The 26,142-nt window shown below is 42.1% G+C and overlaps 1 protein-coding gene across 14 annotated transcripts in view; it reads left to right on the top strand.

Annotated features, from left to right (window-relative positions):
• The window catches only part of MEF2C (myocyte enhancer factor 2C), a 351,699-nt gene that overhangs the window by 196,021 nt on the left and 129,536 nt on the right, over nucleotides 1-26,142 (top strand). For all 14 annotated transcript variants that reach the window (XM_073586067.1, XM_073585844.1, XM_073585924.1 and 11 more), the window contains one exon: nucleotides 17,897-18,100. In XM_073586067.1, the coding sequence (XP_073442168.1) occupies nucleotides 17,897-18,100 (204 nt within the window). The remainder of the gene's footprint in view (nucleotides 1-17,896; nucleotides 18,101-26,142) is intronic.

Here is a 26,142-nt window from a genome sequence, read left to right as displayed (position 1 = left end):
AATCTGCATCAAAAGTATGCAGCGTGTAAATTTCCCAGAGGAGCATTGCACGGCGAATAAGCCTCCTTACATTGACAAGCCAGAGCTGGTATGTCACTCTCCACAAGGAGAAGCATTACCCTTTAGACCTCAGTCCAGAGCCTCTCACCTAGCCAAATCAGTTCTCATACTTTGCACTGATGAGGGTCAATAGCCCGAAACACCATGTCTGCAAATTGAGATTCTGATTTGGCTTTTATCCTAAGTCATATTACAAGACTCGTTAAAGGGTTGATTGTGACTTGTAGGATCGCTACTACCAACAGGCGGTGCTATAGAGTTCAAGTCCTCTTCCTCTCTGAAGAGGCAATTTGAAAATCATTTTCCCAGAGGAGCATTGCACGGCGAATAAGCTTCCTTACCTTGACAAGCCAGAGCTGGTATGTCACTCTCCACAAGGAGGAGCATTACCCCTTAGACCTCAGTCCAGAGCCTCTCACCTAGCCAAATCAGTTCTCATACTTTGCACTGACGAGGGTCAATAGCCCGAAACACTGTGTCTGCAAATTGAGATTCTGATTTGGCTTTTATCCTAAGTCATATTACAAGACTCGTTAAAGGGTTGATTGTGACTTGTAGGATTGCTACTACCAACAGGCGGTGCTATAGAGTTCAAGTCCTCTTCCTCTCTGAAGAGGCTATTTGCATACATGAGATTTAGGAATTCTCATTCGCTTTGTCAGAGTCAGGAAACCCTTTGCACAGAAAAAAAATGACAAATCTGCAAATTGTGCACAGGTCCTAAATGTTGTCTTTGACAACTACACTTAGGTGGTGGGATTCTGCTAGGGCGTCCACTCGCAGGCAGGTTCAAAGCCACTATGGGGATTAAAAAATAAACTGAAAAAAAAAAGTTTTTAAAAATAAATACAAATTCATTCATAAATATTGCAAAATAAAGAGATTAAAAAAATATAAGAAAGCATATTTAAAAAATAAATAAATATTTGACATTGCCATATCTGTTTAAAAGTCCAATACATCACAATATAAAATTATTTAACCCATAAGGTAAAAGCTGTATAAAAAATAAACAGAATTACATTTTTTTTTACTTTCCCTACAGCCCACCCAAAATGCCATAAAAGTCAAATCAAAACATATTATGTGTCCAAAAGGGCTACCAATAAAAACTAATGATTGGCACACAAAAGTCAAGCCATCAAACAGCTCCATTGAAAGGAAATGAAAACAGTGATGGGTCTCGGAAAATGGTGACACAAACCAATATTTATTTCTTCAAAGTTCCAATTTTTTTAAAACGCTAAAATAAGAATAAATAAAAAGGAATGAAAAACATTGAAGTGGAATTTTTTTTTGGGGGGGTCTATTTTTTGAATTGAACAAATTGCAGTTGCTATTGGGGAATATTTGACGTGAGCAATAATTACTAACAACTTATAAAAGAAGGACACTGCCATCAAATAAATATGTCACAAGGGAATAGAAAAATAGATTTCATACAATGAATTTCCCCCAACGACACTCCGGAGTGTAGTTGAAAGATGTAGATGTTCTTCTAACCGGAACCCTTCTTTCCAGCAACCCTCGGTAACGTGTCACATGCTCCACTCTTCAGAACATGGCTACATTTCGCTACTTTTTGTTCTTTATTTAGCATTCGATACATTTTGAAACATAAGAGCCTTCCTTCCGTGTTTTAAATCTCAAGACAAAAGACTGTAGTGAAAGGGACCTCATGTCCTTTTTCTCTTCAAAGTATTTTTTTTATCTAACGGATTTGCTGTAAAATAAAAGTCAGTGAAACGAAGATTTTTTTCCCGTGTGATTTTATATGGTCTTGATACTTTCCAGTTGTAGAAACTTTCTTGGTATATATCAGGTATGAGGTAATGGAAGGCCCTTATTCCATCTATTTTACATTTATATCAGAATATTTTTATCTCTTAATATATCTAGTATTTTTCTCACATAGAAAACAATATATAATAATGGTCAGATATCTCTACATTCCAAAGTTATCCTAACTGACCTACCTTATTTTTTGGTTTATAAGACGCACTTTTTTTCCTCCAAATTTGGGGGGGGAATGGGAGTGCATCTTATAATGTGGACATACCTTAGAGGGTCCCGGGGTCGCTGCTGGAGGCTAGAGTGGCACATTGCTGCAGGCCACAGGCTGGGATGTGGGGGTGTTCCGATGTGCGCAGCTACGGGTGTTCCATGGTGCGGGGGCTCTGCCAACATTTTGTGAAAGCCCAGAGCCCCGCACTTATATGGTTTACTGTGCAGTGGAGTCCAGTAAAATGGCTGCCGGAGGCAGAACATACACAGATGGTGATCTCGTCACCAAGATCTCAACAACGGGACCCCGCTTCACCACAGCCACCACCCCCGGTAAGCAATAGGATGCATGGATTTTTTTTTTCTCTTCACCTAAAAATTTGGGGTGCGTCTTATAATCCACAAAATACGGTATATAAGTAACCCAACTTCAATTAGGCCATGTTCCCACAATGAATATTTGATGCATTTATGATGCTCCAGATTTTCTTTACCAATTAGCTATATTAGGTTTTTTGTATTTTTTAAAGTCAATTTTTTTACATGGGTTTTTGTTGTGGCAGAATTTTTGCTGTGGTTTCTGTCTACTGTTGGTATTTCATGTTTTAAGTAAAACTGCTGTGTGTTGGATATTCGTGTTACTTATGACTTGTATATGAACTGTTGAATTGTAAAGTGCTGAGGAATATGTTGGCACTATATAAATAAAGATTATTATTATATGCAGTTACGTAGTTTTGACAAAACTTTATTATTAAAGGTGTTGTCCACAACTAGGACAACCCCTTCTTCATCAAAATTTTTGGTGTTGATTAAATAATAAAGCCTATACTCACCTTGCGTGCCGGAACCGTTCCCATCGTGTCGGCACTCTATCTCCTGGGGCTTTTGTGAAGTTGTTGTGACACATGATGCCGGCACCCAATCAGTACTGATGACACTATCTCCACCTTCAGACAAATCGAACATGAAGAGGAAGTTCAGGCTGATCTTGGCCTTCCTTTTCCTGGAGGCGGGATAGTGACGCTGTTTGGGCACTTGCGTCACGTGTCGCAACAACAACACGGGAGCTCCGGTAGATGGAGTGCTGACAATGAGGGAATGGTGCCAGCATGGGAGGTGATTATTTGCTTTATAATTTTATTGGGGACAAGGGAGGGGTATGAGAAGAAGTTGTCCAAGTTATGATTCTAATTACATGCGTTTTTATATATGAATTTTCCTCATGTCATTCAATTCTATAAGGAAAATGTGCAAATAAAATTTAGCAGAGAAATTGACATGTGGATTTCAAACACGAACAGCAGGTCAATTTATGTTGTGTTAAAAAAAGTATAGTGGATATGAGATTTCTATAAATGCCATCAACTTTGCTTGAACTGATGGCCACATGCACACTATCAGTATTTGGTCAGTATTTCACCTCGGTATTTGTAGGCCAAAATCAGGAGAATTACAGAGGAAAAGTATAATAGAAACCCGTCACCACTTCTATATTTATCACCCACTCCTGGTTTGGGCTTACACATACTGAGGTAAAATACTGACCAAATACCCAACATGTGAACATGGCCTAAACTGCTGCATTTTTTGTGCAGTGAAAATATACAGCATCAAAAACGACAAATGCTCATTGTAGTAACTTTGCCTTATGCCACATTCACATGCTGCAGTCATGCTGTGGCTGAAAACTGCCGCATCCTTGTGCTGCTGAGATCTTTCCACTACTTTCCTGCACAATCACTTTATTCTTTTTTACAGAAATAAACCATGGAGTCATTACCATCAGCAGCATGGCCTTACAGGTGAAAAACAGCAGTTTCCCTGCAAGATAAAGTGATTGTGCAGGGAAACAGTGGAAAGATTGCAGAGACACAGGGACGTTAGTTCAGCAGGTGGAATGATTTTTGTGATTGATGATTGTTCTTTGCGTCACATAGACCTGAGAACAATGACAAATTTAGTACACAGAACGATTGCATTAAAGCGGCAGTCTGGCACTTAAACACTAATGGCCCATTGTTAGGCTAGGTCATTAATGTCTGATCATTGGGGGTGGGACACCCAGTGTTGGCAGCAGAGGGACTGCTCAGTTAGGCCGGGGTCAGACTTGAGAGAAAGTCGCACGAGTCTCGCACGTCAATACCCGACACCGCTGCCTGCACTCGGATCGGAGCATTCAGATGCATGTATTTCTATGCAGCTGAACACTCTGGTCCGAGTGCCGGCGGCAGTGCCGGGTATTGACGTGCGAGACTCGTGCGATTTTCTCGCAAGTCTGACCCCGGCCTTGCGGAGATGCACAGCACAGCTTCGTTAATGGAAAAGCCGCCGTGGCCGGGTAGCGTATATCTATCCCCTATTGATTGGAACAGGGGGCGGATGTGCAGTAGATGTGCAGTACCCGGCTGTGACCACTATACAGTCCAGCTGATTGGCGGTGGTGCCTTGTGTCGAGCCCCTACCACCGATCAGATATTGATTACCTTTCTTAAGGATAGATCATGATCAATGTTAATTAAATTCCCAGACAACGCTTTTATTGATTGTTCTGTGTGTATGAAAATGCTGTCAGTTTGTCTAAACAGTTTATCAAATGGTCGCCAGTCAGCTTACATGTAGCCAACCGGCGGTCCTTTAACGGTCACAGATTAAATGCTAACCCCCCCTAGTTACAGACAGTTCTTTAAGATTTGGGCAAATATGACATCACCTCCTCCACAACAAACTAGACTAACACCGCAGCCTCCTCCCCCACTGCTCCTGTTAGATACCATCTTCCTTAACAACATAAGTGTTGCGTAGCAACATCTGATTCTTACCATATGACATCTGCAGGAGCAGGGTACATCATATACATCATATACAGCCCTCTCTCCTGCCTCCTGCCATTACCTTACTATATCTATCTGATGTTATTACCGTATAGCTTTCTATATTAATCAGCCCATGCAGCTTTCTCTATAGGAGAATTCTGTATATAGCACCTCTTCTAAACGGCAAATGGACGGCCACTCTATACAGCTTTAAGGCTATGTTCACACGTTGCATTTTTGCTATGCGTTTTTTCTGCAGGCAAGCCCTGCTCTCTTGGCAGTACAGAAGCTGCTTACAAAAAGCAGGTTTTGCTGTGTTTTTGTTGCATTTTTGAGGCACATTTGCTAAGGTTTGCCGCATTTTTTTGCTGCATTTTTATTGTCTTTTCTGCATGCTGATAAAGTTTAGCGCCCGGCAAATAAACATGATGCAACTTCCTTAGGTTTTTGCACCAAAAACACAGCAAAACCTGATACCTGTGTTTTTGGCTGCATTTTCGCACTTGCTCATTGCTTTCTATGGGTGAAAAAATGCTGCAAAGACGCTGAAAAAAGTGACAAGCTGCAGTTTTAGAAACCGTAGCAGTTTTATGTGTGCGCATTAGATTTCTGAACTCTCATAGCTTTTGCTGATACTGTAAAATGCAACTTAAAATTTGCATAAAAAATACACAGCAATAACACAATGTGTGAACATAGCTTAAAAGAAATCCAACGTCCAGTCTACTTGGGGGATATTCATCACATAGTATTACATTTAGTACAATATAGTCATAATTGCTCTATGATTATAAGTTATTTTCTGTCCGTTTTACCCACTAAAAGTCATTTAAAGTGAATGTAACTTGAGCAATATAATAATAATAATCTGCTGCATGTGAATTTATGGTGGACTTTTGCTGTGGATTTTTTTGGGATCGCCCGTTTGACATTGCAGAACAGGGACGGACATATCATTGTTGCCATTTCAGCCATGATCCTCAGAAGATTTATTAGGTAATATGTGAATGAGCAACCAATCACAGAGCAGTTTACATTTCTTAGGCTGTGCTTGCAAACTGCGCTGCCTGTGATTGGTTGTAATGAACAACAAAAGCATTTTTTTCTTTTAAATGGTTTGCTTGCTGAAATTAATGGGAGCTGATGTGTGAAGCCCATATTTCAGGAACCGTGTGGCAGATTTCTAAAAAATCAGAATACTTAGAGGAACAACAGGAGTAAACAAGAGCAAAAAGTGGTCACTTTTTCCCTGGTGACGGGTCCTCTATGAATGATCCTTTCATGATTATTGGATTTAACCATACCGGGGCATGAGATTAGAGGGAACTGAAATTAAATTAAACTTTCAATTACAATTAATTTTGTTGTGCATGTCTTTATTTTTTCCTGCTTTTGATTATATAATGTAAAAAATTAAAAAAAAGTTATAGACTTTGCACTTTCTATGAAGCTGGGCAACAACACAAGTCTATTGTAAGTGCCATGTGAATGAGCCTCAGAGATCAGGCAGTTCCTGGTGGTGGCGGAATGTCCCATTGGCAGCGATGGAGGCCTGGAGCCTTCAATGTGCGGCACATGTGTACTCTGTAGACTCAGTCTACATAAATGACTGCCAGTAATAAGTACTGAATTGGGCCAGCTGCTACCTTTTTGTCTCCAGTCAAGGAATGATTATCACCACCCTGGGGGGAAAAAGTGGAAGGTGGGAAGCATAAGTGAAGTCATTGTTGAGAGGAAGAAGTTACTCTTTTCCTGTTTTGACAGGAAATGGAGACAAATGTGCTTCCTGACCATTTTCTCATTAGAGAATTAGCTTTTTATTGACCTTAAGGTTAGACACATTTCAGCACCATGAAGACTGGTAGACGTGCTTTCTGCCTAAATATTTATATGTTGTTTGGTCAATTATACAGGAAATTTAGAAGAAATTAATTGAATTATATTTTGGATCACATTAATTTGCCAAGGTGCCGATGTTATTGAGCAGAGAATGTATTGTATTGCTAGGTGCTTATCAGGGCTTTCTATAGTTAATTGGATTATTACACACAGTCATGTCGGTGCTGCTATAACGTCTAGTTGTAACAAGGTGGCACGGGGTGGTAGTTGTGGGTGAGTCCTTTAAGCAACAATCAGTGAGCACCCTAGCACTTTGTACATGAAAAGATAAATAAAGTCCTGGTGCGGCTATACAGTTGGTTAACTCTGTTACTCTAGCTTCTCGCTCCAAGTTTCTTTGAAACACCACCCTCTATCTTCGCACCACTGACTCTCTCCTTCTCAACAGTGTTTGGCTCCACCTTAAAGTCACTATCAGCCGCCATCTTTAACTCTTTTACAGCTGTCACCTTCAAAGTTCCAGGAATCTTTTTCCCCAGTGCTTTAGCTGCAGAGCTTCTGGATTAAATCCTGCCAACTACATCAAATGTAATAAGGTGGCACAGGGTGGTAGTCATGGGTGAATCCATTAAGCAACAGTCAGTGAGCACCCTGGCACCTTGTACATGAAAAGATAAATAAAGTCCTGATACTGCTATACAGTGGGTTACCCCTGTTACTCCAGCTTTTGGCTCCAAGGTTCCTTTAAACACCACAAAGTCACAGTTCTTTTCCAACAGTTGAACTTTGCTAAACAGCAAGTCATCCATCACATCAGCAGCACAATTCGCACAGGGAAATGTTTCCTGTACTTTCCCTTCCTCTGCCATCCGGGCAGTCCCTTTGGACAGTAAATGTCCCACCTCTACCTTCAGCGTCAACAGCTCCCTGTCAGCTCCTTGTCCTGTTCCAATAGGGAAAGATGACGGGAACGCCATCTGAGTTGCTCCCACCCCAGTCTTAGACCCCGAATCCTTCTTGGGGATGATCCTGTTGAGCTGGTGCCCATTTACACTGTTCTTCAGCTGGGGGGCCCCTTACTGCCATCCGCAAACTTATCCCCCACAGACTGTAACTGTCTCACTGTATGCGTTCTGCCCTTGGGCAGACGGCCCGGGTGTCTGACAGACCCAGGAAGTATCTGTCCTATATCTCCCTGCTCTGTGCTGTTCTGCTTTGTGCCCCTCCCATCTACTTAACTCCTATGCTGTCAATACCTTACTACTCTTACATCTATTCTCTATCTCTAATGTGCCCCCCTCTTTTATAGTCCCCTTACAGTCCTATACTACTTCCCAAACTATCCCTAAGCCTATTCGCAAAATATAACAAATACATTTGCATTACAATACACACATTAGTAAAACATTAATAAAATGTCAGGGTGAGACAGATGAACAGCGTTCAGGAGAGAGAAGGTACATGAGGGTCCCCACCACTTCCCTACACAGTCTACATGGACATTAACTCTCTAGTTAACCCTTGGCTAAAAAAAAGACAAGTTCAATAACTGCTCTATAGGTTAAGCCAGGTTCACACGTCTGAGTCTCATGGTTCATGTAAAAACCGCAATATGCAGACTATTTGCGGATCTCTTGCCCCAAACACAACAGTGTCATAGGCATAAATATGACTGCTGAACTCAGATAAGGGAACTCATGGCTGGTATGGAAACAATTGATTTATATTTAGCATTTTCCATATATACAGGGTGGGCCATTTATATGGATACACTTGGGTGGGCCATTTATATGGACACACCTAAATAAAATGGGAATGGTTGGTGATATCAACTTCCTGTTTGTGGCACAATAGTATATGGGAGGGGGAAAACTTTTCAAGATGGGTGGTGACCATAGCGACCATTTTGCAGTCAGCCATTTTGGATGCAACTTTATAAATGGCCCACCCAGGTGTATCCATATAAATGGTCTACCCTGTATATACATCTGTCTATCATCTATCTGTCTGTCTATACATCTATCTATCTATTATCTCTCTCTCTCTCTCTCTATCTACCTATCTATCAATCTATCTAGCTATCTACTACCTATCTATTTATCTATCTGTCCATTCATTATAAAAAACTGTAACAAACATTGTATATAGAGAATTTAAAGTGATGCAGTTAAAGTTCCCCATATACAATGTTGTTTTGGTTTATATAATAAAGATATAAAATGAAGATACTGAGTGCCCACCAGCCACGACAAGGCATACATTTTTTTTAAAGGTACCCTATCCATTTCTATCATGCATGCTTTTCCTGGGAAAAAAGTCTACATATTGATTGGGCATGTATAATTCAAAGCTAATACAACATACAACATAATGCCAAATTAAAACCAGGGTATTTCAGAGACAGTAATGACCAGACTGACAGTGTATCAGTCCGACCAGAATTTATACCTTCATATTTGTCTAGAACACGGTAAAATCAGGTTGGGAGACTTGTAGTCAGCTGATGAATTGCAGTCTGCATGAGGACCGTAAATTGCAGCAATATGAAACTGGCCTTAGACTGATAGGAGAAGTGCCCAGATAATTGTGGAGCAGTCACCTCCTCCAAATATATACTGCAAAGAGAAAACTGACCAGCACTACTTTTTCATGCTTGTTTTATTCTGTTAAGAAGTCTATCTATCTATCTATCTATCTATGTATCTATCTTTTCAGTGAGCTAGTTAAATTGTGACACATTTTGTCACCTTCATTTATCGCACTCACAAAAGCACCTTTGCCAAAAGATGAAAGTAAAAATTTTTCTCTAAAGATAATTTGCTAATATGTTTCATCCAGTATCAAGTCATGTGAGATTTTAATTGCTTAGTAGTGATTTTTTTTCGAAAGGAAATTTGTCACCCGGAAATTAACCATTGGTTTACAAATGCCCTAAGAAACAGCAACCTATGCCCTCTGGGTAACTCTCTGAACTCCTGTTTAAGAAGCCTACCCGTAAGATCCTTTGTTGAGGAGGCAAAATACTAAACTATAGGTGCCAGAAATTAATACAATGTAGTGGAGCGGAAATCTAGAGATAATTTCACCTACTTGAGCTATAGATCATGTAGTATTAAAGAGGAAATTAGATAGCAAGTTGGATTGGTTACGGAGTTCTAGGGCATAAAAGATTGAAAAGGCGGAATATATTTTATTGAGGAGATAGTAACCAATATTCCCTCGGTAACCATGCAGCTTTAATCAAGTAAAAAACAAAAAATTTGGAACATGATTAGTTTGATTTTCACCTTTTCACCTGAATCTCCATCTAGTTTGTCCATCACCAACTTTTCCAGTATGACGTAACACATTACATTTGTTTTGACTGAAACTAATTAAAATTAAACAAGCGCACTACCAAACATAAGAAGTTCATGTCTTCCAGAACAATACGTCAGGAAGAGTAGTTAATGATGTTTTTTGAGTGGTGAGGAGGGCAATGAAGCCTGCAGAACGAAATATAATGTATTTTTAGCTGTACAAATAAACAATACCATTTGACTCTATTGTAACATGAACCATTTTTTCATCCTTAAAAACGAACTAAATATAGAAAATGAAAATATGTGTATATAAAAAAAGCAAATCTATTTGTGGATGTGAAAGGTCTATTCCAGTATTGTTTACTTATTTCTATGAATCGCTTACTGCTTGTTGGCTTCACAATGTCTCCAGCGAGCAGTGTTGCCTTCACCAACAAAGATACCTTCATCTTAGGCAAATAAGTCAAGACAAACTTCTACCACATAAATTCATTATATATACAGTATACATATTTACATTAGATTTAGGATATAAAATCTAATTGAGCACTATTCACAAATCTAGATATCATCTATGTGAAAAGAAAGTTGTTTGATGCAATCCCTTCTCTAAACTAGTTTCAAAATTTCTGTAAGCTGCTGCAACTACGTGTATAACAGCTCATCTACTGCTGCCTGACCGTTGGACTGTGTTATGACCATCCGATCATTTTTGCCCCTTTGCTTGGATCCACTATTTCACTGGTATTTTGATCCCGGTCTATGACCTAACTTATGCCTTCATCTTTTCCCTTAATGTACTATGTGCTCTCTTGGTGCTGACCCAGGATTGTCTGACTTTTCTGCCTCATGGCTTGTCTATGATTAGTGACCAGTGTCATATTTTAACTGGCGAGTCAGAGAATTGACTATATTGCCTATTCCAGAAAGACTGTGGACTCATTTGTCATAGATTTCATTACAGATTTGCCTTTGTCTGGTGGAAAAACTGTTATTTGTGTGGTAGTTGACTGATTCAATGAACAATCTCACTTAGTTCTATTATCTGGGGTTATGTAATGCTTTAATGCTTTCCAGGTTATTTATCATTCATATGGTGATATTGCATGGCATTACTTTGAACATTACATCTGATATGGGGGTGCAATTTTTCTTTAAATTCCAGAGGGCATTTTGTAGGAAATTGGGGACTGATTTCTCGTTTTCCTATGCTTACCACCATGAAAGCAATGGTCAGACAGAGAGGATGAATCAATCTTTAGAACAAATTTTAAGATGTTTTCTTGCTGCTCAGCAGGAGGACTCATTTTTGCCTCTTGCTGAGTTCGCCTTAAGCAGTCTGGTCAATGAGTCCACTGGAACCTAGGATTTCTTTTCTAATTATTGTTTTCATGCTCATTTTGGTAAATTTCTATGATGAGTTCTGGGTGTTATTGAGGAGAGCTAGGGAAACTTGGGGATGTCTGGAAAGAGGTTCAGAGGAATATTGGGGTGGCTCAGTTTTGTCAAAAAGGTGAGGTCAATAGGATACGTTCAGCGGGTTCAGCTTTTAAAGTTTAGTGATAAAGTTTGGTAGCAATCCAAGAATATTATTCTAAAAGTACCTTAGGTGATGTTGGGTCCTAAATTTATTGTCCTGTGTGAAATTCTTGAGGTAGTCAATCCCGGTGCTTTTAGAATAAAGCTTCCACAGTCTCTTCATGTCACTAGTGTGGACTATGAGGTGCAGAGGATTGTGGATTTTTGGGGTGTCCAAAATTCACTCCAATATCTTTTTCATGGGAGGGGATACAGACCCGAGGAGAGATCCTGGGTTCCAGCTCATTTGGTGAATGCTGATCGTTTGATCCAAGCTTTTCATCGTATGTTTTCTAGGAAACTTGGTGGCCCCTCTAGAAAAGAGGGTACTGTCAGTATTCCTTCTCGCAGTGTGTCTAGGACTCAGCGATGGACAGCTTTGTCATTCTATCCTATGCTGAGCTGTCAGCGCTTTGGCAAAAATTAAGAGACCACTACAAAATTTTCAGTTTGTCTGATTTTTCCCTTTATAGGTATATTTTTGAGTAAATTGCTCTTATACTCTATAAACTACTGACAACACGTCTTTGAATTTCAAAGCACTACATTTTGTATTTATTTTCAGAAAATGAGAAATGGTCAAAATAACAAAAAAAATGCTGTGCTTGCAGACCTCAAATAATGCTATGAAAACAAGTTCATAATCATTTATAAACAACAATACTAATGTTTTAACTCAGGAAGTGTTCAGAAATCAATATTTTGTGGAAAATCCATGATTTTTAATCACAGTTTTCATACGTCTTGGCATACTTGCCACCAGTCTTTCACACTGCTTTTGTGTCACCTTATGCCACTCCTTGTACAAAAATGTAAGCAATTCTTCTTTGTTTGATGGCTTGTGACTATCCATCTTCTTCTTGATTGCCTTCCAGAGGTTTTCAATGGGGTTCAGGTCTGGAGATTGGGCTGACCATGACAGGGATTTGATGTGGTAGTCCTTCATCCACACATTGATTGACCTAGCTGTGTGTCATGGCGCATTGTCCTGCTGGAAAAATCAGTCCTCAGAGTTGAGGAACATTGCCTGAGCCGAAGGAATCAACTGTTTTTCCAGGATAACCTTGTATGCGGCTTGATTCATACGTCCTTCACAAAGATTAACCTGTCCAATTCCAGCCTTGCTGAAGCATCCCCAGATCATCACCGATCCTCCACCAAATTTCACAGTGGGTGCAAGACACTGTGGCTTGTACGCCTCTCCAGGTCTCCGTCTAACCATTAGACAACAAGATGTTGGGCAAAGCTGAAAATTAGACTCATCAGAGATTACCTTACTCCAGTCCTCTATGATCCAATCCTTATGGTCTTTGGCAAACTTCAGCCTGGCTCTCCTTTGCTCCTTATTGATGTAAGGCTTTTTTCTACCTTTACATGACTTGAGCTCTGCCTCTAGGAGCCTGTTACGAACTGTTCTTGCCGTGCACTTCACCCCAGCTGCCATTTGCCATTCCTTTTGTAGGTCACTTGATGTCATCCTGTGGTTGCTGAGTGACATTTGAATAAGATGACGGTCATCCCGGTCAGTGGAGAGTCGTTTTCACCCTCTGCTGGTCTGTAGCTTTGTTGTCCCCAATGTCTGCTGCCTGACCTTTTTGTAATGGACTGCCTTCTTAGAAATTTTAAGGATGGCGGCAACATGACTCTCACTTTATCCCTCTGTTAGTAAAGTCAGAATTGAGCCCTTCTATTCCACACTCAAGATTTTTCTTTTCAACTCCATTGGCATAGTTAAAAGTTATTTTTTAATTCCTATTACTTTTGGGATATTACTAGCACTTTTTTCTGCCATCCAGCTTGTCCTATTGCAAGAGGATTGTGAACATCAACAGCAGGGTTTTTTTATACTTTCCTGAGTTAAACAAGATTTGGTTCAGGTGATCACCTAATCAGAAGCACATTAAGTAGAATGAGGTGTACTCTGGTTGGAATTCAACTGACACGGGAATAGAATGGCTGTCAGACATGTAGAGAAGCTGATTTTTATAAAACTGTGCAGTGGTCTCTTAATTTTTGCTAGAGCTGTATATAGTTATACAAATCTAAAAAGGAGACAGCACACCCAAACTAGCGAATAAGTAATGTTGATGAATAGAGGATCCTTATTTTTTTCACTATTTTGGATGTATTGAGACCTTCTTTGGATTTTTATGCCTTTGATTCAAATCTTTGGCAGTATCCTTGGGGGAATTTTCACCCACTTAGGCAATGCTGCTTATATATATATATATATATATATATATATATATGTATGTATCTGTAACAAGAAAAAGGATTTAACATCCGAAATATTGCCACGCCATTGGTCATTAAAGTTCACCTTTTTTTATGTCGTCTGCTGTTTCCCTGTTTTTTGCTATTTATATACTGTATATATATACAGTATATATATATATATATATATAGACACACACACACACGGGAATAACTATAAGTTCGGCCACTGTATGTATGTATGTATATATATATATATATATATATATATTAATTTATATAAAGTATGATGTGCAAAATTAAAATGTATAATTTTTGCCTTTGTACACATAACTATATTTAGTATATTAAGCTCATTTAGTTTAACAACTTTTTTACTATGAGCAATGTGATCAAAGTTACCGCTATTATAGTAATTTCTTATAAAGACACTGCTGAAAAACACAAAATATTTAATAAAGCAAGTATAGTGATTCATTTATAAAAGGTACAAGTCAGAGGCAGACATGTCAATGGGGTAAACTGTGCGACCGCACAGGGGTGCAAGAGGTCAGGAAGACAAAAATCCCCCTCCAAGCAGGTGTAGATTATGAGGAGTTTGGGCTGTAAAGGGCCCATATGTGGTGCTTACACACGGGCCTCTTCTGCCTGTGTCCGCCAGTGGTACTAGTGCATGTGAACACGCTGTGCACCAAGCTACTACCAGCAGATGTGTAATTGCTCACATTTCACTTAAGTTTTCTAAAATAGACGTAAGAAGAGAGCAATATTGCTCGTCATCATATCTAACATTTCCAAAAAAAGGAGAAATGTTGCACGCAGCTTCGTTTCCTATTTCGCTTTAGTGTTTATGTGCGCATTGTGCCACTTGTGATATATTTCTAACAAAATATTTACTTTGTAGTTTTAGTAATGAGCGTGAAAGCTCCTTAAGCTGAGAGGGATAAACGCACAGAGTGAAGGCATGTGGGAGTCACTCCTGAGTGGTTACAGACCTGCTGACTGGGTTTAAAGTGCTTACATAATCCTATGGCATTACCAGCTGGCATTGAAACGTCCACTGGGGTGGCAGTTGGTATCAGTTTACATCTGGAATGTAACCATAAAAAAACGAGGTCTAAACTGGAAAATTTGGAATCTGACGTTTCATTACTGTTTAAACATATGCTAAATACCTTATCCAGCGGGCTGCAGTAGAAGGAAATATTACAAGTTGCATCAGGCACCTTACCAAAAGTCTCACTGGTTCTCCATATTAATGTATGACTGTAAATGGATCTGTAACTGACTCAAATGTAATAGAAAAAAAAAGATTTGAAATCAGACTTTTTTTGTTGAAAATTTGCTGCTCAAAAAATTTCCTCCTGTCTTTTATCCCAAACTGGCAATTATATTCCAATTTTCTTGGTATTAAAAGAACACCTTGTGCCCGTCTGCATCCTCCCAGCCATGTCACTAACCAATCACCATAACAACGTGTTCCGAACACAGAATTCAAATAGAAAGATATTCTTAGTTTCGGATTCCTTCCAATAAATATTATACATATTTAAGGATCTGTTGTGTACCAGAAGAACATGTTGGCTTTCCTGGCACTGAAACAACTCAGTGATTTTATTAGGGATTGAATGTCACTCATAGATTTTAATATAATATCAGATCTCTATAGTATGCCTGTGTTTTTTTATTTTTTGCTTTTTTTTCATATTCCGTAAGTGTTGCTACACAGAGAACAGTATTTTCTGCTCTCCGACAACAGAATGTTGGCTCATAGCTGATAATAATACATTAATTAGTACCTTGTAATGACATGACTATTGCATATTAATAGGGGTGACTAATTACAGCTTCAATATTGTACACTTAATGGTATTTTAAGGCATCACGACAACTCAAATTACAAACACTTGCCCAGATTTACTATTGTTTTCACGCCAGAATTCTGAAAATAGTTGCACCAAAATTTTTGGAGCCAATTGAAGCAAAAGAGTAAGGATGCTTTTGCCTTCCCAGACGCTTAAGAAATTCTAGAGAAGAGGATGTGATGTTGTCGAGTCACAAAATGCACCAGTTTTAGATGTATAATACTGGAGTAAAGCATACCACTCAAGAGGTGGCGGAAAAAAGCCAACAGAGTTTAACTTAGGCTAAAATGTACCAAATCTATTAAACTGTCAATTGGTAGATTTGGTGCCTCTTATGACTGCACTGTCTATGTTTATCCTCTATAAATCAGGGTCAGACATATCATTTGGTGCAACCAGTGGCCCATTGGGCAAGTGGGCCCATTTACACCCTCAAAACATGTGGAATTGTACAATATGATGAGCAACTGGACTGCAAATGGCCCATAGGACCTTTCACAGGGACCCTTTTCCATCTGTGTCCACCAGTGGTCTAAATACCTATATTATGTATGTAATGAATATTCACATTGATTATCGTGCCTTTGGCAGCTGGCTAGTTGGCCTACAGCTAATACAACCATAGATATATGTAGAACATATACAGGGGTATTATTATATGTTGTGTTTTATTATCTACTTATTTTTGTGTTGAATACACATATCCATGACACATTTTAAACAAAACTTTCTTTTTTGGCACAATACACCTTTAACTTTGTAATAATGTGTCAGACTGCAATATTAATTTAGCATGAATGCTAAAAGTGTAAAAAAAAAAATGCTTGCTTGTCACGTCATGCCCCAAATGGGTGTTAGTGTTGATCATGAATCATATTGACAGTGTGTTAATTTGATACGTTCTTCGTCAAAATAAGTAACTTGCTTTTATAGCAATTTGTAATCCCAATTGTATTGACATTGTAGGCGTCCTTAGATAAGACAACCATTTTGTCAAGCAATTATGTAACGAAGAAAGTAGAAGACATGAGTTTGTGGTGGAAAATCAAAAATGTAATTGAGAATTAACATTAAACTTTAAATGTCTGAAATGAGAAGTTCTCATGACTGATGTTGACATGACTGATGTTGGTGTTGTCATGAATGATGTTTTTTTCATGACTGATCTTAGGGTTACCATGACTGAAATGTTCTCTTAGAATAGAGGTGGGCCATGCTTTCACAATGGAATTTACTTAGTTGGATGATCTACTAGGCATCTATGAACGAACACAATTTTAGATGCCTCGATATCCCAATTACAGATATAGCCGCCATCGGTATTCATGGCACTTGCTCCACAGCCAGGTCTTCTTCGTGATCTTGCTGCTCCTTTCCTCTGGCCTTCTCTGTACTAGTGTACACATAAGTAATCAGAGATTTTCAAAGTTCCACCCCAACTAATAGAACCAGCTCAGACATAAGTCTTATATCATTAATGAATGAGACTCTTATGAGGAAAGGTGGTGACACTGACATTGAAACATGAACATGCGAATAGACAGTCAAAGCAATCAGCAAAACAGACTGGTCTTTTCAGATGTGTGCTAGTTATTGAGATCGAATGCTTTGGTCCTATTCCTAAGGTGGGGTGGGATTTGGAAGTCTGCTTTTAGGCCAACATTATTTTATAACCTCCTACATATGACTTATACAGAAGCATAGATGATTTAGCCGATGGAGCTATAACAAGACCCTATAGCTATTGAATTCATCTGTTGTAATGCCATAATTATGTACTACTGATAGAATACCATTGCATAAGTCAGAATTACATCATTTTTATCTATGGAAGGTCATCATCTGGAAAACAATGCAATTACTACAAGCACCATTATTTGGGTCTGGTGTCTCAGTGCAAATCATTTGCCCTAATAAGAAAAAAAAAGAGTTCTGTCACCAACAAGTTATGTACTATGCAAATTCATTGATGTTAAACTGAGCCGGATAGTGGCCATCTTGTTAACGCCATACACAATATGGGTTCTACCTTGTTTATTAGTGAGAAATCATGGAGAAATACAAAATACATATAACATTTAAATCGAATATTGATTTATTCTCTGTTCGCATCATGACTAGCTGCGATGACAGCTGCTTTCTCATGTGAAAGGTGTAATATGCTAATGTCCTCATTAATGTAGTCTTATTTTTAATAATCGTATTTTTTTTTTTCCAGGTGACATTTACAAAGAGAAAGTTTGGTTTAATGAAGAAGGCTTACGAGCTGAGTGTACTATGCGACTGTGAGATAGCTCTTATCATCTTCAACAGCACTAACAAACTCTTCCAGTATGCTAGCACGGATATGGATAAAGTTTTGTTGAAATATACAGAATACAACGAGCCGCATGAAAGTCGAACAAATTCAGACATTGTAGAGGTAAGATCACAGTAAGATTATGTGTTGTCTCGTTTGGGAATTAGAAGCCCCTGTTGAGGTTAGAGACTATGTAAGCCACAGTCAAGTAACTCAACATGGCCAACTTTTACTGAGGCCATTACTGAAGTGTTATCAACAAAAACGTGTCACACATCACAACTAGAGTTGAGCGACTTTTGGTTTTTTAGGGTCGCGTTTTGTTTCGTGAAACCCGACTTTTCCAAAAGTCGGGTCGAGCAAGATCGTCCGATTATAGGGAAAAGTCGGGGTCGTCCCGAAACACGAAACCCAATGTAAGTCAATGGGGAATAAAAGTCAGCAGTGAGAGGAGGACAGGAAACACACCTACAGTGCCCATTTGAATGCCAAAAGCATCAATTCTTCTTACTTAAGCTTGTCAACCTTAATTAACTTCATAATACAAGTTACGCACTGAAAAATAGGGGGTTATTTGGCTAAAGTTGTGGGGGGGAGGGCTGGCTGCAGGTTTTCATGTGCCCTGGGCGAAAGAGCGCCCCTTTAACACATACCACAACTCATCATGCTCCGATACGGCAGAGAAATAGCGGTATAGTACAATGAAAAATACCTCACTTTTTACATCTCATGACGAGGCCCATCTATTTCTCCATACAGAATCATTGGTCCCATATAATGTTTGAAACAGTATATGATGAGCTCCATATAATGCTACAGTATATGTTGGTCCCCATGGATGAAGCTCCACTGTCTTATGGGCCCAAATAATGCTCCAAACATAATGGGCCCCATTTCTAATGCTCTAGTGTATAATGGGCCCTGTAAATGCTGCTCCAGTGTCTGATGTCCACCTTTGGAATGTTCCAGTGTATGGTGGGCCCCATCTATCATTCTCCAGAGTATAGTGCTCCCCAAAAATTGCTGTCCCAACATTGAAAACAATCAAATAAGTCTCCTCGCTAGGGAATCCCTGTACTTCTCTGGATTCCTCGTCGTCCCCATCTTCCATCTCACTGCACAGTATTTCAACTTTGCAAGTGCTGTGATCCTGGGCAAGCAGGGGGGGCCCACTCGTTGGCGACGGCACTGGCACAGGGCCCATGATAGTACGGTGGTGTGTCTGATGGCGGATGGGCCGAACCTGCACTTTCATCTGCAGCTTCCTCTTTGTCACCGTGTAAGATGGAACTGTATATGGGAAGGGTAACCTGAGTTTCATCAGGGTCAGATTCAGGTCGTGTAGCGTGCGAGGGGAATGTAGTGGTCTGGGTCAATGTACCAGCAGATTCATCGAGCAGTGGCTGGGCATCAGTGCACTTGTGTCGCCCCCAGGAGTACGGTCGCCACAGTGGCATTACCTTCTTCCTAGGGAGTGTGATGTCATGCTTGGGAGCAACAAAGGATCTCTCTAGCAGGTTAACTGATTGGGCGGCGTTATTCCCACGAGTCATGACCCTCCAAACAGTGTTCATGAAGGCAAAGTGTTTGTTTTACGTGGGCAGTATGGTTGCAAAGCTGAACCTTAAAGGAATGTCCAGAAGGGCACCACCAGGAGTGGAGCCTATGGTTAAATTCGACTCCACCTGGGAAACCTCAACCATGCCAGCTACAGAACAGATGCACACATTGCAAGCTTAATTCCGTTAACAAACGAGACTCCGTCATGCCCCGCGGTCCGAGTCCGGCTTACTAGAGGGACACGTGAGGCTCTGGCACATGAGATTGGCCAATAACTGGTGTGTCATGCCCTTACATGTCCGTGGCTGCATGTGCGCTACACTGAAAAGGCCAGCGTTTGTCGCTTACGGGTGCAGATAACCCGCTGAACAACGTTAGTGATGGGGATCACTGATTACAATTATTACCCGCGAACGATGATTTCCCAGTAAGTGCAGGTCAACCGCAGTTCCGGAATTAGGCCTAACCGTCATTCCTGAAAAAATTAAAAACTTACGTGTGCAAACCACAGGTGCTGTAGCTTGCTTAACAGCTCGCCAGCCGTTCTCACGCCCAGTATGGATTGCACGTGATTGCACAAAGGTGAGAAAGGGTACCGTATCCCCAGATAACATGTATGGATAGCGTACACATTCAAAATATATGTCTATACATCAGGAGGCAGGCTCAGACGGTGTTAGGCCCAGTATGGATTGCACGTGATTGCACAAAGGTTAGAAAGGGTACCGTATCCCCAGATAACATGTATGGATAGCGTACACATTCAAAATATATGTCTCAGGAGGCAGGCTCAGACGGTGTCAGGCCCAGTATGGATTGCACGTGATTGCACAAAGGTTAGAAAGGGTACCGTATCCCCGGATAACATGTATGGATAGCGTACACATTCAAAATATATGTCTCAGGAGGCAGGCTCAGACGGTGTTAGGCCCAGTATGGATTGCACGTGATTGCACAAAGGTTAGAAAGGGTACCGTATCCCCAGATAACATGTATGGATAGCGTACACATTCAAAATATATGTCTATACATCAGGAGGCAGGCTCAGACGGTGTCAGGCCCAGTATGGATTGCACAAAGGTTAGAAAGGGTACCGTATCCCCAGATAACATGTATGGATAGCGTACACATTCAAAATATATGTCTCAGGAGGCAGGCTCAGACGGTGTCAGGCCCAGTATGGATTGCACGTGATTGCACAAAGGTTAGAAAGGGTACCGTATCCCCGGATAACATGTATGGATAGCGTACACATTCAAAATATATGTCTCAGGAGGCAGGCTCAGACGGTGTTAGGCCCAGTATGGATTGCACGTGATTGCACAAAGGTTAGAAAGGGTACCGTATCCCCAGATAACATGTATGAATAGCGTACACATTCAAAATATATGTCTATACATCAGGAGGCAGGCTCAGACGGTGTCAGGCCCAGTATGGATTGCACAAAGGTTAGAAAGGGTACCGTATCCCCAGATAACATGTATGGATAGCGTACACATTCAAAATATATGTCTCAGGAGGCAGGCTCAGACGGTGTCAGGCCCAGTATGGATTGCACGTGATTGCACAAAGGTTAGAAAGGGTACCGTATCCCCGGATAACATGTATGGATAGCGTACACATTCAAAATATATGTCTCAGGAGGCAGGCTCAGACGGTGTTATGCCCAGTATGGATTGCACGTGATTGCACAAAGGTTAGAAAGGGTACCGTATCCCCAGATAACATGTATGGATAGCGTACACATTCAAAATATATGTCTATACATCAGGAGGCAGGCTCAGACGGTGTCAGGCCCAGTATGGATTGCACGTGATTGCACAAAGGTTAGAAAGGGTACCGTATCCCCGGATAACATGTATGGATAGCGTACACATTCAAAATATATGTCTCAGGAGGCAGGCTCAGACGGTGTTAGGCCCAGTATGGATTGCACGTGATTGCACAAAGGTTAGAAAGGGTACCGTATCCCCAGATAACATGTATGGATAGCGTACACATTCAAAATATATGTTTCAGGAGGCAGGCTCAGACGGTGTCAGGCCCAGTATGGATTGCACGTGATTGCACAAAGGTTAGAAAGGGTACCGTATCCCCGGATAACATGTATGGATAGCGTACACATTCAAAATATATGTCTCAGGAGGCAGGCTCAGACGGTGTCAGGCACAGTATGGATTTGACGGCCCAGATTACACAGCGGAGGAGCAGGGAGAGGTAAAGATTGCAAATGCTGGGGCCCTGCCCAAGCAAGGGGGGCCCACTCGTGGGCGTCGGTACTGGCACTGGGCCCCTCATAGTACAGCGGTGTGTCTGACGGCGGGTGTGCACCACCACCGTCAGAGACACTTGATTGCACTATGAGGAACCCTGTGCCAGTGCCCGCGCCCAAGAGTCGGCCTACCCACCTGTCCAGGGCAACGGCACTCGCACGATGTCGTGCGCTAGGTGGTGACCCCGGCCATGGGGGGGGAGGCAGCACAGTTAGGGAGTTTTAGAAAGTGGCATATGTTGATGTTGGACATTCAGCTGATGCAAAAGGCGAAATAGGTGAAGTCCCAGGAAGAGGTGGACCAAAGCAAGCCATTTTTCTGTCACCCTATGTGTCATCAGGGGAAGGTGGGACAAAATCCTCGGAAACCCATGCATGGTTCATTTTAATGAAGGTTAGATCATCCACATTTTGGGTTGACAGACGGGTCCTTTTTTCTGTCAGGATTGATCCAGCTGCACTGAAGACTCTTTCCGATAGCACACTTGCAGCTGGGCAAGCGAGCTCCTGTAAGGCATATTGGGCCAATTCAGGCCAGGTGTCCAGTTTAGCGGCCCAATAGTCAAAGGGGAATGACCTGTGTGGGAGAACATCGATATGGGAGGAAAAATAGTTTGTAACCATAGTTGACAACTGCTGTCTCCTGTCACTTTCCATCGATGCAGTATTACCAGTTGTGTGAGCTGTATTTGAAAAATCAGTCCACAACATTGTCATGAAAACGCCACTTCTGCTGTGTGCACCACGAACACCTCTGCCAAGCTGCCCCCGGCCCGTACGGCTCGTGTGAGAACCATCACCGCTGCTGTGTGCTGGGAATGCCTCAAGCAACCGATTTACCAGAGTTGCTTGTTTATTAGCCAATATTAGGTCAAGGTTCTCCTGTGGCATGATGTTTTGTAATTTGCCTTTATAGCGTGGATCCAGGATGCTGGCCAACCAATAGTCGTCATCGTTCATCATTTTGGCAATGCGGGGGTCCCTTTTTAGGATCTGCAAGGCATAATCTGACATGTGGGCCAATGTTCCCGGTGTCAATGATGCACTGCGAGTGCTGGGTGGAGGAGCACTTTCTGGCAAATCCACATCCCTCCAGTCACGCACAAACCCTGTACCAGACCTTGCCACGCCAACATTTTCACTTGCCCCACGAGATGCATCCTCCTCTCCTAAGTAATCATCCCCATCATCATCCTCCTCCTCCTCTTCTTCCTCCACCTCGTCCAGGAGAGGTCCCTGAGCAGACAATGGCTGAATGTCATCAAGGATTCCCTCCTCCTCTTCCTCCTCATCAACATTGGCTGCAGACGCCTGCTCCTTAAGGTGCGTCAAAGTTTGCATGAGCAGACACATAAGTGGGATGCTCATGCTTAGGATGGCGTCGTCTGCGCTTACCAGCCGTGTGCATTCCTCAAAACACTGAAGGACTTTACAGAGGTCTTTCAGCTTCGACCACTGCACACCTGTCAACTCCATGTCTGCTCTCAAAGTGCCTGGCCGTGTATCCTCCCACAAATGCATTATGGCCTGCCTCTGCTCGCACAGCTGCTCCACCATGTGCAGGGTGGAGTTCCACCTTGTTGCAATGTCGATAATGAGGCGGTGGTTGGGAAGGTGCAGCAATCGCTGCAGCTTCTGCATACGAACGGAGTGTACAGGCGACCGGCGGATGTGCGCTCACAGTCTTCGCACCTTCTGGAGCAGGGCTGTTAACTCCGGATAACTTTTGAGGAAGCACTGCACCACCAGGTTTCAAGGTGTGAGCCAAGCAAGGTATGTGGCTGAGTTTTGAAAGGGCTATGGCTGCCACAAAATTACGGCCGTTATCACTAACTACCTTGCCTGCCTCAAGATGTACACTGCCCAGCCATGACTCAGTTTGTCGCTTCAAGTACTCGGCCAGCACCTTGGCGGTGTGTCTGTTGCCCAAACACATCATCTGCAACACAGCCTGCTGACGCTTTCCACTAGCTGCTCGATAGGGGGACACATCGTGTGCAACAGTGGCAGCTGCAGATGGAGTGCTCGTACGACTGCGCTCTGTGGACGAGCTTTCGCTTCTGGAGGAGGAGGAGGAGGGTCGAACGCCTACAGCCAACTGTTTCCTATACCGTGAGCTAGGCAGCACTGTCCCACCACCGCTGTCCCCTGTGGACCCTGCATCCACCACATTAACCCAGTGCGCAGTGATGGACACGTAACGGCCCTGGCCATGCCGACTGGACCATGCATCAGTTGTGAGGTGCACCTTTCCGCTCACTGACTGCTTGAGTGCATGGACAATGCGGTCTTTCACATGATGGTGGAGGGCTGGGATGGCTTTGCGAGAGAAGAAGTGGCGACTGGGTAGGTCATAGCGTGGTACTGCATAGGCCATGATTTCGCGGAAAGCTGTGCTTTCCACCAACCGAAAGGGCATCATCTCAAACGAGATTAGTTTGGCAATGTGGGCGTTCAAACCCAGTGTACGCGGATGAGAGACTGAGTACTTTCTTGACCTACTCATAGTGTCTGGGAGGGTGAGCTGGACTTGAGAGCTGCGTCTGGTGGAAGTAGCGGTGGACAGGGCGGACTGATGATGGTGATGGAGTTGGTGTTCTTTCTGATGGCCTAGAATCAGTCTTTCGTTGATATAACAGTGGGATTCCCTGACTGCTGTGGCCTTGCAACGACACCTCAACATTTGCTGCTGTGATAACCGATGGGCTTACAGTGGGGGCAACAATGTAGCGTTGCTGACTACCTTCGTTGTGATAAGTTGCACATGTGGCACTTGAGGTTTGGTGTTGTGTCCACGCTTGCAAGTGCATGCTGGTTAAATGTCTAAGCATGCAACTGGTATTCAAATTTTTCAGATTTTTCCCTCGGCTAAAGGTCTTTGCGCACTTCTTACAAATAACCTTGGCCTGATCATGAGGATTTTGTTCAAAAAAGTGCCACACTGCACTCTTCCTACTTTGGCAGACATTTTGCGGCCTAGCACGCTGTGATCTTTTGACCCTCTGGACAAGCTGTCCAGCAACTCTTTTGATGTTTGGAACCTGTCTTTGGAGTGCTACGGGCCTGCCAGATAACAGCTGATGCGATGTCGATGTCTGCTGTGGATGCTCCTCATCTGAGCTATTGGAAGCAGCACCCTCTTCCCCCAATGGATGCCAATCTGGGTCAACAACTGGGTCATCCATCACCTCCTCTTCTATGTCATGTGCACCTTCCTCTGTGTCACCGTGTATGGTGGTATAGTGTGCGGGAAGGGGCACCTGAGTCTCATCAGGGTCAGAATCTGGCTCTGTACACTGCGAGGACAATGTAGTGCTCTGAGTGAATGTACCAGCAGAATCATCCATCAGCGGCTGTGCATCAGTGCACTCCATGTCAGATTCATCTTGGCCTGGGTAATTCACCATTTCACTTGATAATCCAGGCATGGTATGTGAAAACAGCTCCATGGAGTAATCAGTAGTATGGCCTGCGTCATCCTTCAATCTTGGTTGGGATGAAGGACACAAGGAAAGGTGTGGTTCATGAACATGAGCCTCCAATGATGACTCAGTGCTTTTACTTTTTACAACTGAAGAAGAGGAGGCGATAGAGCTGGAGACTGAGTCAGCAATGTAAGACAAAACTTTTTCCTGATGCTCTGGCTTTAAAAGCGGTTTGCCAACTCCTAGAAAACTAAGCGTTCGAGGCCTTATGAAGCCAGACGATGACGCAGGCTCAACACCTCCTGCATTCGGTCCTATTTTGCTCTTGCCACTACCATCAGATCCACCAACAACACCATCATTACCAGCTGCCAACCCCCGCCCAATTCCACGGCCTCTTCCACCAGCCTTCCTCATTTTTGGTAGAAATGTAGACAAAATCCAACAAACTATATAGTAATGTAAAACAAGGTACAAGGTGTCTATAGGACAGGGGAGATTTTGAATTTCTGCAGACACTTGTGGACACTGGACACTTTTGGATTGTGTGAGGCCCAATGAATATCTGAGCGCTATGTGACAGGCTCGATGGCACAGCTGTGACCAAAGTGACGAGAGGATAAGGGAGATTTTGAATCTCTGCACACACTTTTGGACACTGGACACTTGTGGATTGTGTGAGGCCCAATGAATATCTGAGCGCTATGTGACAGGCTCGATGGCATAGCTGTGACCAAAGTGACGAGAGGATAAGGGAGATTTTGAATCTCTGCACACACTTTTGGACACTGGACACTTGTGGATTGTGTGAGGCCCAATGAATATCTGAGCGCTATGTGACAGGCTCGATGGCACAGCTGTGACCAAAGTGACGAGAGGATAAGGGAGATTTTGAATCTCTGCACACA

Source organism: Dendrobates tinctorius, unplaced genomic scaffold (genome assembly GCF_039654945.1).
Source record: "Dendrobates tinctorius isolate UK_male_01 unplaced genomic scaffold, ASM3965494v1 ptg000003l, whole genome shotgun sequence".
NCBI lineage: Eukaryota > Metazoa > Chordata > Amphibia > Anura > Dendrobatidae > Dendrobates > Dendrobates tinctorius.
Note: the sequence above shows the minus strand (reverse complement) of the source record. Positions and strands in the feature narration are given on the sequence as shown.